Source organism: Erithacus rubecula (genome assembly GCF_903797595.1).
Source record: "Erithacus rubecula genome assembly, chromosome: 27".
In the NCBI taxonomy this organism is placed as follows: Eukaryota; Metazoa; Chordata; class Aves; order Passeriformes; family Muscicapidae; genus Erithacus; species Erithacus rubecula.
In genome coordinates, this window is record NC_136679.1 from 3949818 (window position 1) to 3961804 (window position 11987).

Sequence of the window (11987 nt, forward strand, 5' to 3'; positions counted from 1 at the left end):
TGCTGATGCTCCGTTCAGAGGGAATGCGGCTCCGGGGGATTCACCCTCCAGCCGAGCGCTCGGTCCCGGCAACGGCGCAGGGACGCGGGTGCTGCCAGGCCCTCCACAGATCCTCCAGACCCCAAATCTTTGCCCCTTCCCGGCCTTTTTCTGCTCCTTTTCCCGCTGTCATCGAGACTAGAATCAGGCCGACACTGACATCAAGTGGCTGCCGGGATCCCTCGCATTCCTGGGCTCTCTCCTCTCTCCGTGCACCGGGAGCTGCCAGCACCGCCCGCTCGGAGCGGGGCCGAGGGCTCGGAGCCGCAGGTGGAGCTGTTCACGGCCGTGCATCCAGCCGTGCTCCATCGCCTGACCCCAGCCAGGCCACCCCGTGTCCTCTCCTGTCCCCGGCTGTCGATATCCCAGCGGGGTTGAGCCGAGCGCTGGCGGCACCGCCGAGCCCGGAGCATCCGCGCATCCCCGAGCCCCGGGACTAGGGGGGGACCCCTGCCCAAGGCAAGGGCGCGGTGACACAGGCACAGCGAGGCCGTGGTGACCCCGCCACTGCCCTGGGGACATTTGTCCCCTACTCCCTGCCCTAGGCCGTGGACTTTGTGCCGAGCCTGGGAGCGGCACTGGGACGCGTCTGGCGGCGCTGGCACGGCCCCAATCTCCCCGAGACCTGGCTCCGGACAGCAGGTAACCCCAGGTGACAAGCCCTCTGCCCCGGCTGCTGTGCCACCGGGCTCCCCGGGGATTCCGGGTACCTGTGCGGTGCTACTGCCTGATCCCCGGGTCTGGAGTCAGCTCCGGGAGGAAATCTCGGTGCTTTCCCCATTTTAAATCTGGGCCAAGGGCAGCACCGGGCGCCAGAGCGGCTGCACGCTCCTGCTTTTGGGGGATAAAAGCCGGGAAACACATTTTCCCTCCAAATCACCTGCTTTGGAGGCCCGGAGGAGTTTTGCAACTCCCCCTTCATCTTCACCCCCTCTTGCCTGAAGCCGAAGCCCGGGGCTTGTGCTGGGCAGAGCGCTGGCTCCTCTGGGATATTGGCTGCAGGTGGAGCAGGACGGGGACAGGTGTGGGTGCTCAGCCCCTCTGCAGGAACCCACCCACGGGCTGGGACGGGGGCGGGGGTTGGCCGGGGCTGTGGATTTAACCCCTGAGAGGGGCCAGGTTCTGCTGAGAGGCAGGAGGTCTATCCTGTGTAATGAGGTGTGTCAGGTTTCTGCAGCCTCTCCCTCCTCCTCTACTCTGGGGTTCCTCTGTATTAGCTCTGTGTTGCAAACCTGTGGCCCTGCCTGGTGCCAAACGGGGCGTTGGGGCACGGTCTGGGGAGAGCTCCTGAGTGGTGGGGGTTGTTTATCCCCCAAGTCCGGAAGCGCTGTGCTGGGAAGGAAAGGGAGGGGAGAATCAGGGCTGTTCCCAGCACTGGAGGGGGAGGAATGCTCCTGGCTGTACCCCGAGACATCCCCATATGTGCGTGTCCTCAACCTCCAGCATCACCCCTTCCCTGCCTCCCCAGCTCCCTGGTGGCTCTGCAGTGACTGGGGAAGGTCAGGGACCCGCGGGTGACTTGGGACAGGAGGGACTGAACAGCAACAGGTCAGTGCTGTGGCTCTCGGGTTGGGGTTTGGGTGCTGTTGCCTGACACCCTTGGGTGTCATTGTTTGTCCTCCCAACTTTGCTGGGGATAGAGCATGGAGGGGACTGTAAGGAAACAGCTCCTTTGCCCTACAAGTGTGGTTTTCCTGGGGATTTCCTGGCTGATGTAAGGCAGTGCATGGGAAAAACATTGGCTTGGAGCCTGAGGGGCTCCTGGGTAGGGGTTGTCACCATCCAAAATGGGGCCTTGCTTTAAAATCTGGCTTGGTTCCTTTGGGTCCATCAAGAGGTACCCCTCGGGGGGATCTGGAGTGTGGATGCTGGTGGAGCAATGTCAGGGTTCTTCTGTGGCAGGCAGAAGGTGCAGAACCCCAGGGAGCAGCTGCAGCAGAGACACAGCCAGCACCTGTCCCAGCACCCCTGTCCCAGCTCGGGGCTGCCAGAGCCTGGGGACACATCCAGTGCCTGTCCTGACTGTGCCAGCACCCTGTGAGGAGCCAGTGGCACCACCATGTCCCAGGCAGGAGGTACAGCAGAGCCCTGGGCCTGTCCCCAGGGAGGCACAGGGGACCCCAGCAATGATGTGACCCCTGTCCATCCCCCCGATCTCCATCCCATCCTGGCCCCCTTTCTCTTGGATTCTTGATCCTAAAGCACCTTTCACCCCAAACCTAACTTGCAGGGTGCTGGGCTGCCCCAGGAGCTCCTGTCCCCATGTTCTCCCCAGGTGTCATCCACACTGTGTGGAGGGTGGTTGGTCCCAGATGGAGCAGGGGGAGCACAGAGGGGAAGACAGGCCCCTGTAGTCCCCAAAGCATGGGGAATCCCTGCATGGCCCACCTTAATCCATCCCCCAGGAGCTGAGGAGGCCTTTGAACACCGTGATGTGGTCATCAACAGCAAGGACAAGGTTTCAGATCTGTACACACAGCTGGAGAAGCTGGGGGAGTAAGTGAGGGTCCCATGTCCCCATCACTGGGGATGGCCCGTGGCTGCCCATGAGCAGCCCTGCTGGGATGCAGGTGGCTCCTCCATCCCTCATCCTCTCTCTGTGCCAGGGGGAAATTTGGGACAGTGTACAAGCTGCAGGAAAAGGCCACCAGCAAAATCCGGGCTGGGAAATATTTCCGGGCGCGCACGGCGAAGGAGAAGCAGGCGGCTCGCGCCGAGGTGGAGCTGATGAACCTCCTGCACCACCCACGCCTCGTGCAGTGCCTCGATGCCTTCCAGGGCCCCACAGAGCTGGTGATGGTGATGGAGTAGTGAGTGGAGGCAGGTTTGGGGGGCTGGGGCGGTGCCAGGGGGGCACTGAAGGTGGGGAGGGATCCCTGTGCTGTGGATGGGGAACTTGGTGGCTCTGGAGGTATGAGTGGTGAGATCCTCCCAGAGTGCTGAGTCTGGGCTGTCTGATGGGGCTTCCCCCTCTCAGGGCTGGTACATCCCAAAGGGGTCCCCAGAACCTTATTGTCCCCACAGTGGCAGGTGGGGAAGGGTCCCTGTGCTGTGGGGTTCTGGTGTGGGATGGATGGGAAGCCTGCAGCTCCTGGAGATGAGGGTGGAGAGATGCTCCCAGAATGCTGAGTCTGGGTTTTCTGGTGGGGCTCCCCTTCCTGGGGCTGTAGGAGCCCCAAGGGTCCCCAGCAGCTCGTTGTCCCCAGCGTGGCAGGTGGGGAGCTCTTTGAGCGCATCGTGGACGATGACTTTGAGCACACAGAGCCCAGCAGTGCCCAGTATGTGCAGCAGATCCTGGAGGGGCTGCAGTTCATGCACGGCCAGGCCATCGTCCACCTCGACCTCAAACCCGAGAACATCGTCTGTGTCAGCCCCGGCAGCCACTGGATCAAGATCATCGACTTTGGCTTGGCACGGAAGCTGGGTGAGCAGGAGGGGCTCCTAATGCCCAGGGTGGGACTGTCCCTGTCTCAGGGACAGGATCTGGCCCCTGGGACACCAAACCAGGGCCCAGCCTGATTAGCACACGGTGCTCTGGGGAAAGCTGTGTGTCCCCAGTGCTGCTGCTGAGACCCCTGTGGGTGTTTGGCACACAGATGTGCAGGAGAGCACCAAGGAGGGCATGGAGGGTGGCAGCTCCCCCTGGGGTGTGTTGGTGTGTCCTCTGCCCCAGGGAGATCCCAACTGGCCTCCTGCACCCTCTCTGCAGCTCCAGGCACCCCTGTGAAGGTGCTGCACGGTACCCCTGAATTCATGGCTCCAGAAGTGGTCGCCTTTGAGCCCGTGAGCTTGTCCACCGACATGTGGAGTGTTGGTGTCATCTGCTACATCCTGTGAGTGCCCTCCTGGGCGGGGCAGGCTGGGCTGGAGGGGGCTGAGCTGTCACTGATGCCCCGGGTCACCTCTTCAGGCTGAGTGGGGAGTCACCCTTCCAGGGGGACACTGACATGGAGACACTGAGCAATGTCACAGCTGCCCAGTGGGACTTTGAGGAGGAGACCTTCTCAGAGATCTCCCAGCAAGCCAAGGACTTCATCAGCCAACTGCTGCAGAAGGACCCCCGGTAGGGCTGGGCGTGGCTGTGCTGCTCAGCTGGGTTTGGCTCAGGGGGTGGGCAGGGGACAGCTCTGCCTGTTTGGTGGAGGGATGCTCCAGCTGAGGGTCTGAGGGTGGAGCAGCCCCCCTGTGACCCCTGTCTGTGCTGCAGCCGGCGGCTCCCCAGTGCAGGGGCTCTGCTGCACCCCTGGCTGCAGCAGCCCCAGCCCCGCAGCCCCCGGGCGCTGCCCAAGGAGCGGATCCGGCAGTTCCTGGCTCGGCGCAAGTGGCAGGTACTGCCGGGATGGTGGGGGCGGGGGGGTGGCTCTGCCCGAGGGGCTCAGCGCCCGTTCTCTTCCCCCAGAAAACAGGAAAAGCCCTGCTGGCCCTCAAGAGGCTGACCCTGCTGTCCCAGAGCCTGGAGGGGAAGGCACCCGAGGCTCAGGATGAGGAAGGTGATGGCCCCCGGGGCACCATTCCAGCACCCCCCCAGCCCATTCTCTCTGCTTTGCCATCTCCACCTTGTCCTCCTGGGCAGCCTCCTCCTCTTTTTGCTCCTCCCTGGGTGTCACTAAACATCCAGCCATGGTCCCATAGTGTCATTTCTGCTCCAGGGCTCCTCATCCCTGTGGGGCAACCTTGGGCAGCTCATCCCATTCTGTGTGACCCAGAGCTGATCCCCAGGGGTGCATCCAGCACAGGGGAGAGGCTGGATCCAGCCAACCCCTCCCATTCCCTCTGCCCATCTCCTGCAGACTTGGAGAAGGAACAGCCCCAGCAAGGTCCTGAGCCCTTGGAGCAGCTGACAGACCAGGAGGAGGATGGTGGGAGCACTGCAGCCTCAGGGCAGTGACAGCCCCATCCTGGATTACCTGGAGATGGGGATGGTGCCTCCAGCAGCTCCCACAGTGACCTGGCCAGCCTGGGGCAGACCCAGACCCTTCTGTGGGTGAGCTCTGGGGTCCCATGGTGTCTCTATGCTGCTGTCCCTGCAAGGAATGCAGGCACCTACCCCCAATAAAGCACTGACAATCTCTGCACTCCCTGTCCTGGTTCTATTTCCCCCAAACTCACTGGGAGAGACAGGAAAGAGCTGCTTAGGCTGTGCCCACCCTTTGGGAGCTGGGATCAGGCTCTTGCCCTCTCCAGGAGTGAAGCTGGCCCTGGGCACAGCAGCCATGGGTGTTCTTATGAGTATGTCCTGAGCTCACAGGAGCCTCTGGTCTCTCTATTTCTGGGCCAACCCTGGCACTGGTGGGGCTGGAAAGTGCTGTGGGACCTCCAGCCTTGGCCTAAGGAGGCAGAACTTGGTGTTTGGGAGCCCTGGGGAAGAACAACCAGCACCGGGATATGCTGGGGGACACTCAGCTGGGACAGAATTGGGTTGGGGCTCTTGCTGGGCACTGGAGTGACCATGAACCATCAGTGTGCCCTTGGTATAAGGTGGTGAATGGGACTCTGGGCTGCAGGAGGAGGGAGGGATCATTCCCAAATTCAGTGACTCCACTTCTGCAGGACTGTGCTGTGTTCTGGGCACCCCACTACAACAGTGACATGGACACACAGGGCACAGGTTGATGAAGGTTGAGAGAAAAACTGGAATCCCTCACCCACAAGGAAGGGCTGGGATTGTTTAGGGAAGAGAAGGCTCAGAGGTGTCTCATCACTTCACATCCAGACCTGAAGGGAGGGTGAAAACAGGCTCCTCTCAGCAGTGCCCAAAGTCCCTGGGCACCACCTGAAATACCCTCTGAACCTCAGGAAAACACTCCTTACTGCTGATGGAATACTGGCACAGGCTGCCCTGGGAGCCTGTGTGCTCTTAATCCTTGCAGATATTAAAAATCTGTCTAGGCTGATCCTGGGGCCCCTGCTGCAGCAGAGATGTGGATCAGGTGCCCTCCAGAGGCTCCTTCCAGCATTAACCACTGTGTGATTCCATGAAAACCCTGAATAAAACCTACTGACTGTGGGCTGGGGGCTGCTCTCCTCCAGCCCCTGCTGCTGCCAGAGGCAGCCCAGACCCCTGCCCAGCACCAGGGTCCAGCTGTCCCAAATACTGCACAGCTTCAACCCTTCTTCCTCCTCTTCCTGGAGCAGAGGCAAGGAGGAAAATCGTTATTTTTATTAAACAGAACCGAATCCCCACCCACTCCATATGGGAACACATCTGAGAGCTCTGCCTGGAGCCACTCATGGGACACCAGCCCTGGGAGCTGCTGCTGGGCCAGTGATGACAAATCTGCCCTGGACAGATTGCTGAACCCTCTAGAAGCTGGTGGCCACCAGAGGAGGATCCAGAGCAGGATTTGGCATCCTGCAGCCCCCAGAGATGGCAGAGCAGTCCCAGGGGCTGCACCCCTTGTGGGGAGGGATGTGTCACCTCCCTGCCCCCTGCTGTGAGACAGACTCCCAGCTGCCAGGGCTTTATCAGTGCCCAGCCTGCCTCGAGTTTTTGTGGCAAAAGCCTGTTCCTGTTCAGTGTCCATGGCTGATGGCTCCATCTGACCACGGGAAGCAGGAGAGCTCTGGGGGGGACAGATTGTCACATGCCCTGCCTGGGGCTTGGTGGCCTTATCTCTTCTTGGAAATGGAGGATGAAATTTAGGACAGAACTCTATTTGTGAACTTGTGTGTGGATCTGCTGCTGGAGAAGGGGGAGCCCTTTTGGAAATCCCCAACGTTCCCTGGAGAAAAGGAGGCTCAGGGGTTTTCCTGCAAGAACTGCAGAGGGTTCACCTGCCAGGGAAAGCATTCAGAGAAAAGAACAGAGCTGGGAAGGGTCTGGAGCACCAGGAACAGCTGAAGGAGCTGGGAAAGGGGCTCAGTCAGGAGAAAAGAAGGCTCAGGAGGGACCTTCAGGCTCTGCACAGCTCCCTGACAGGAGGGGACAGCCAGGGGAGTCAGGCTCTGCTCCAGGGACAGGACAAGGGAAGTGGCCTGAGGCTGGGCAGGGGGAGGATTAGATTGGAGATCAGGGACAATCCCTTACCCCAAAGGGCTGTCCAGCCCTGGCACAGCTGCCCAGGGCAGAGGAGGGGTGTAAAAGCCCCGTGGATGTGGCACTTGGGGACATGGGTCAGCAGTGGTCTTGATCTCAGGGGCTCTGTGATTCCTCACAGGATCCAGCAGCTGTGGCAGAGATCCTGACAGAACTCACCTGCTTCCTCTTCCTCCCCTGTTTTCAGCAAGAGCCCTGGATTCCCTGCTCCTAGTTGGAGAAGGAGCTCCTTAGAAACAAATAAACAAATAAAAATATTCCATATTCTGCCCACAGTGTTTCCCAGCCCTGGGCAGCAGAGGGAGGCTGAGGAACCCCTTTCCCCACATCACACCCCGGGTTTTACCCTCTCTCTATTCCATGTTTTCCTCCTTACACAGATTCCAGCCCCATCCCTTGGGAGCAGTGCTGAATCTGCTCAAGCTGCAGATGATAAGCAAACACCAAGTTGCATATAATGAATCCCCTTGATGAGCTATTTACCATGTGACATTACCAAAATATTTCTGGTTGGGAGCAATGTTTATCTTCCTCTGTTTTCCAAACTCCTCTTGGCCCTGAAAGTCCAAGTCCCAGGACTCCAGGAATGAACTTTTTCTTCTCTTAACCTATATTTATACCTTAAAAATCTGATTTACCTACAGAAGCAGCTTGTTTACTGACAGAAAACGTGTTCCTTCTCCTTCTGCTGCTTGCCATGGCTTAACACACTAAACTCTGCAATTCAGGGAGGAATGGAGAGTGAATTATACCTAGAACTCATTACAGCCACTGAGAAATTCAGCAGTGCTGAAAATAGAATTCTAATCTCAGGATCTCAGAGGCAAAGGAATTAAGATCTTGTCCTTTCATCAAGACAGATTCTTGGGCTGACCTTCACTTCAGCCACACAACCAGAGAATGTCCTCAAATCCTCAGGAATCCCCCATGGGGGCAGAAGGGATGAGTGGTGTCCCCTGGGGAGTCTTGAGAAGTGGTTCCTACCTTATCTCAGGTATCATATCTCAAGTATTTCAGGTGCCCCCAGGTCCAGCTCTTTGAGGAACACATGTGGGGTCAGCTGCCCAAATACCCTCAAGTTTCTGGAGCTTTATCCTTCAGTGCCAGGGGATCAGATAACCTCATGTTGCACAATCTAAACCTGGGAATGCTTGTTTGCATGAGGGAATACTGCCTGGGAAGTCTAATATCAAGAAACAGAGGTTTTTTTTCTTTTTTTTTTTTTTGGTGGACTTGCAAATTCAGAGGAAAAAAATCCAATTGTGTTTGTGTTTTCCAGGGAATTGAAATTAATTAAGAAAACAAACTTAAGCATCTGAAATCACCCTTAATGTAAAAAGTGTAGCCCTGGGCACACACTGAAGATGGCTATTTGAATGTGATGCTTGTAGAATGGTTTTTAAAGGACTTTTATCACAGGAAGTGACCAGCCCTGGGCTGATTGGAGCTGTCAGGTAAACACCTCATGTACCAAACTTGAAAGAAGACATGGGAGTATGAGGACAGGGTGGTGCCAAGGATGTGGTGCAAAGGGCACAGGGACAGGGCAGAGGGGAGGGTGGCTCAGAAGCTGTGAGTGCTGAGGGAACAGCTGAGCTGGGATGCCTTGACCTCCCAGCAAAGCTCACCAGTGGGGTTCCTCACCCCCAAAAATCCCAGCTGGTTCTGGGCTCAGGAGGCTCTTGGAGGTACCAGGAGCTCAAGAACCATCACCCCAAGGTGCAGCAGCAGGAGAGCAGTGGGGTCCCCCCCAACCAGGGCGGTCTGGGGGGTTCCATCTCCAGAGATCCCCGTGCCTGGGGCTGGATGGGGGTGGATGCTCCACAGCCCATCCTCCCTCTGTCACCTGTGCAAGGACTGCCCTGCCACCTCCAGCAGCCCCAGTTCCAGCCTGGGCTCCCTGTTTGCAGCTGGGTTCCGTGCCCCGGGCCGCTGATGGAGCAGCTCCCCCAGCAAGGGGCGGGTGTCCCCCCGGCCCGCAGCCCTGCCCGCCGCCAGGAGATGGTACTGTCGGCCTGGCCCTGCTCCTGCTGCCGCTCCAGAGCCTCAGCGCAGCCCCTCGCACCCATCCCCAGCCGAGGGCAGGCAGCGGCTGCCTGGATGCTCTGGCGTTTCACCCCAAACACAAGCCCAGAGCAGCTGTGGCTGCCCCATCCCTGGAGTTAAAATAAAAAGTAAGAAGTCAAAGAGTAAATAAAATAAGACATACGTTAAATATAATAAAAATATAAAATTAAATAGAAATCAATTATATAAAATAGTAACAAATCACTGTAATACGAAAGGGAAGTCAAATAAAAAGACTAAATAAAAATATGAATAAATAAATAAATGGAAATTTTAAAATAAAATAAATAAAAGAATGAAATCAGACTGTTAAATAAGTTAAATGAAGTGTAAATAAAGTTAATAAATTTAAATATAATGTAATTAAATGATACATACATAGAACATAAAAGTTAAAGCAAAAATTGATTAAATTAATAGAATGAAAGTAAATTTTAAAATAGGAATAAAATTAAATGAAATAAATAAGACACATGAAAATAAAGGGAAAACAGGAGTGAAAATAAAACAAAGTAAAATAACAAAATAAAAATAAATAAAACTAAATAAAAATTTTAAGGACAATATTAAAAAAAGGAAACTAAATCCCTGGAGGTGTCCAAGGACAGGGCTTGGAGCAGCCTGCTCTGGTGGAAAGATGTCCCTGCAGGGGGTGGGACTGGCTGCTAAGGCCCATTCCAACCCAAACCATTCCATGATCCTGGCTTACAGCACGATGTTTGTGGGTCCCACACCTCAGAGTCCCCACTGTGCCCTGTCCCACACATGGTCCTGGGGACAATGATCTCCCCTGGACACACCTCTGGGACAGCAGCAGGATCCCTGTGCCCACAGGGACTGCAGTGCCTTCCCTTAAAACCTGGGCCTGGAAATGAAATGTGAAATATTTAATGAGAAGCTGAAATATTTAATAAAAGAGATTCTGACTGGAAAATTGAGCCTTGGAATATCAAAACAACCCCAAATATGGGTGACCCCAACTTTGGTGCTGCTGAGCTGCCCACGAGTCCTGTCCCAGCTCCCAAATCCCCAGGGACAATGGGATGGACACAACATCACTCCATGGGAATGGGTGCCTGCTGTCCTTGTGTGTCCCCTGCCTGGAATTTGGGGTTTGCAGAGGGTGGGGGAGGTTGGCAGAACAGGCCTGGCACGTTCCCCTGGTCCCTGTGGTGCTGTGGGTGACACCTGGTGGGTCCTGCTGGCCTGGAGGTGCCACAGGAGCCTGGGGCTGGGGAGGGGTCCTGGGGCTGGGGAGGGGATCCTGGGGCTGGGAAGGGGTCCTGGGGCTGGGGAGGGATCCTGGGGAGGGGGTCCTGGGGCTGGGGAGGGGGTCCTGGGGCTGGGAAGGGGTCCTGGGGCTGGGCAGGGGGTCCTGGGGCTGGGGAGGGATCCTGGGGCTGGGCAGGGGTCCTGGGGAGGGGGTCCTGGGGCTGGGGAGGGGGTCCTGGGGCTGGGAAGGGGTCCTGGGGCTGGACAGGGATCCTGGGGCTGGGGCGGGGTCCTGGGGCTGCCTCTGGATCCACCCCCATCCCTCAGCACCTCTCCTCAAATCTTAGGTTTGAGCAAATTTCACCAGAACTCAGTGTATCTCACCCACCCTTGGTGAATCTCACTGAATCTCACTAAAGTGCATTAAATCTCACCAAATCTCACCAAATCTCACCAAACCTCAGTGTCTGTCACCAAACCTCCCTGAATCTCAGCAGAGCTGATGTGTGCAATGCCCTGCTGTCCTGGCAGGGTCACAGCAGGATCGGGATGAGCCACATCCCTGTCCCCAGGGTGAATCCAGTGCCACATCCCTGTCCCCAGGGTGAATCCAGTGCCACATCCCCATCCCTGTCCCCAGGGTGAATCCAGTGCCACATCCCTGTGCCCAGGGTGAATCTAGTGCCACATCCCCATCCCTGTGCCCAGGATGAATCCAGTGCCACATCCCTGTCCCCAGTGTGAATCCAGTGCCACATCCCCACCCCTGTCCCCAGGTCCTGTTGGCACCCCTGCTGTGACCCTGGGGGACAGCTGGGGGACACTGTGGGTGCCAGCCCAGCTCTGTCCCTGTCCCCACGACCTGTGGCACAGCAGGAGCATCCCAAGGGTGGGATTTGTCCCCCCCCCGGTGTGTCCCCACCAGGGACTCTGCCCTGCCCGGGCTGTGATGAGTTTGCTCGGGCTCAGCCCCCTCTGTGCTGGCTGAGGGGGGAGGGGGAGCCCAGCACCTGCCTGAAAATAAATGAGTGATGGAGCAGAATGACATTAAAAAAAAATAAAATTATAAGGTAAAAAAAAAAAGTTAAAATAAAATAAAAAGCAAGAAGTCAAAGAGCAAATAAAATAAGACATACGTTAAATATAATAAAAATATAAAATTAAATAGAAATAAATAATATAAAATAGTAATAAATCACTGTAATACAAAAGGAAAGTCAAATAAAAAGACTAAATAAAAATATGAATAAATAAATAAATGGAAATTTTAAAATTAAATAAATAATAGAATGCACTAAGACTGTTAAATAAATAAGTTAAGTGCAAATAAAGTTAATAAAGTTTAAAAAAATGTAATTAAATGATACATACATAGAACATAAAAGTTAAAGCAAAAATTGATTGAACTAATAGAATGAAAGTAAATTTTAAAATAGGAATAAAATTAAATGAAATAAATAAGCCATGTGAAAATATAGGGAAAACAGGAGTGAAAATAAAACAAAGTAAAATAACAAAATAAAAATAAATTAAGAGCAATCTTTTAAAAAAATAAATAAAATTAAATAAAAAATTTAAGGACAATATTAAAAAAACAAAACTAAATTAAGATTAAATGAAATAAAAATATGAA

General features: G+C 55.2%; 1 protein-coding gene across 2 annotated transcripts; it reads left to right on the forward strand.

Moving 5' to 3' along the window:
- The first annotated feature begins 234 nt into the window (after positions 1–234).
- LOC306812871 (myosin light chain kinase, smooth muscle-like) lies at positions 235–5114 on the forward strand. Of its 2 annotated transcripts, none has more exons than XM_079327790.1 (11): positions 235–681; positions 1508–1587; positions 1942–2114; positions 2445–2535; positions 2646–2849; positions 3246–3463; positions 3749–3872; positions 3950–4102; positions 4247–4367; positions 4439–4529; positions 4830–5114. In XM_079327790.1, the coding sequence occupies exons 3-11, from the start codon at positions 2099–2101 to the stop codon at positions 4925–4927; spliced, it is 1116 nt and encodes a 371-aa protein (XP_079183916.1). In that variant the 5' UTR covers positions 235–681; positions 1508–1587; positions 1942–2098; the 3' UTR covers positions 4928–5114. The 2 variants fall into 2 exon arrangements, with proteins under 2 accessions (XP_079183916.1, XP_079183917.1); XM_079327791.1 differs by having other exon boundaries at positions 1946–2114.
- The last annotated feature ends 6873 nt before the right edge of the window (positions 5115–11987 follow it).

What these genes read in the sequence shown, in the direction of transcription:
- LOC306812871 (XM_079327790.1), top strand. An exon ending in TGGCTTGGCACGGAAGCTGG is followed by an intron (nt 3,464 to 3,748) that starts GTGAGCAGGAGG and finishes CCCTCTCTGCAG; the next exon opens with CTCCAGGCACCCCTGTGAAG. An exon ending in TGGCTCGGCGCAAGTGGCAG is followed by an intron (nt 4,368 to 4,438) that starts GTACTGCCGGGA and finishes CTCTTCCCCCAG; the next exon opens with AAAACAGGAAAAGCCCTGCT.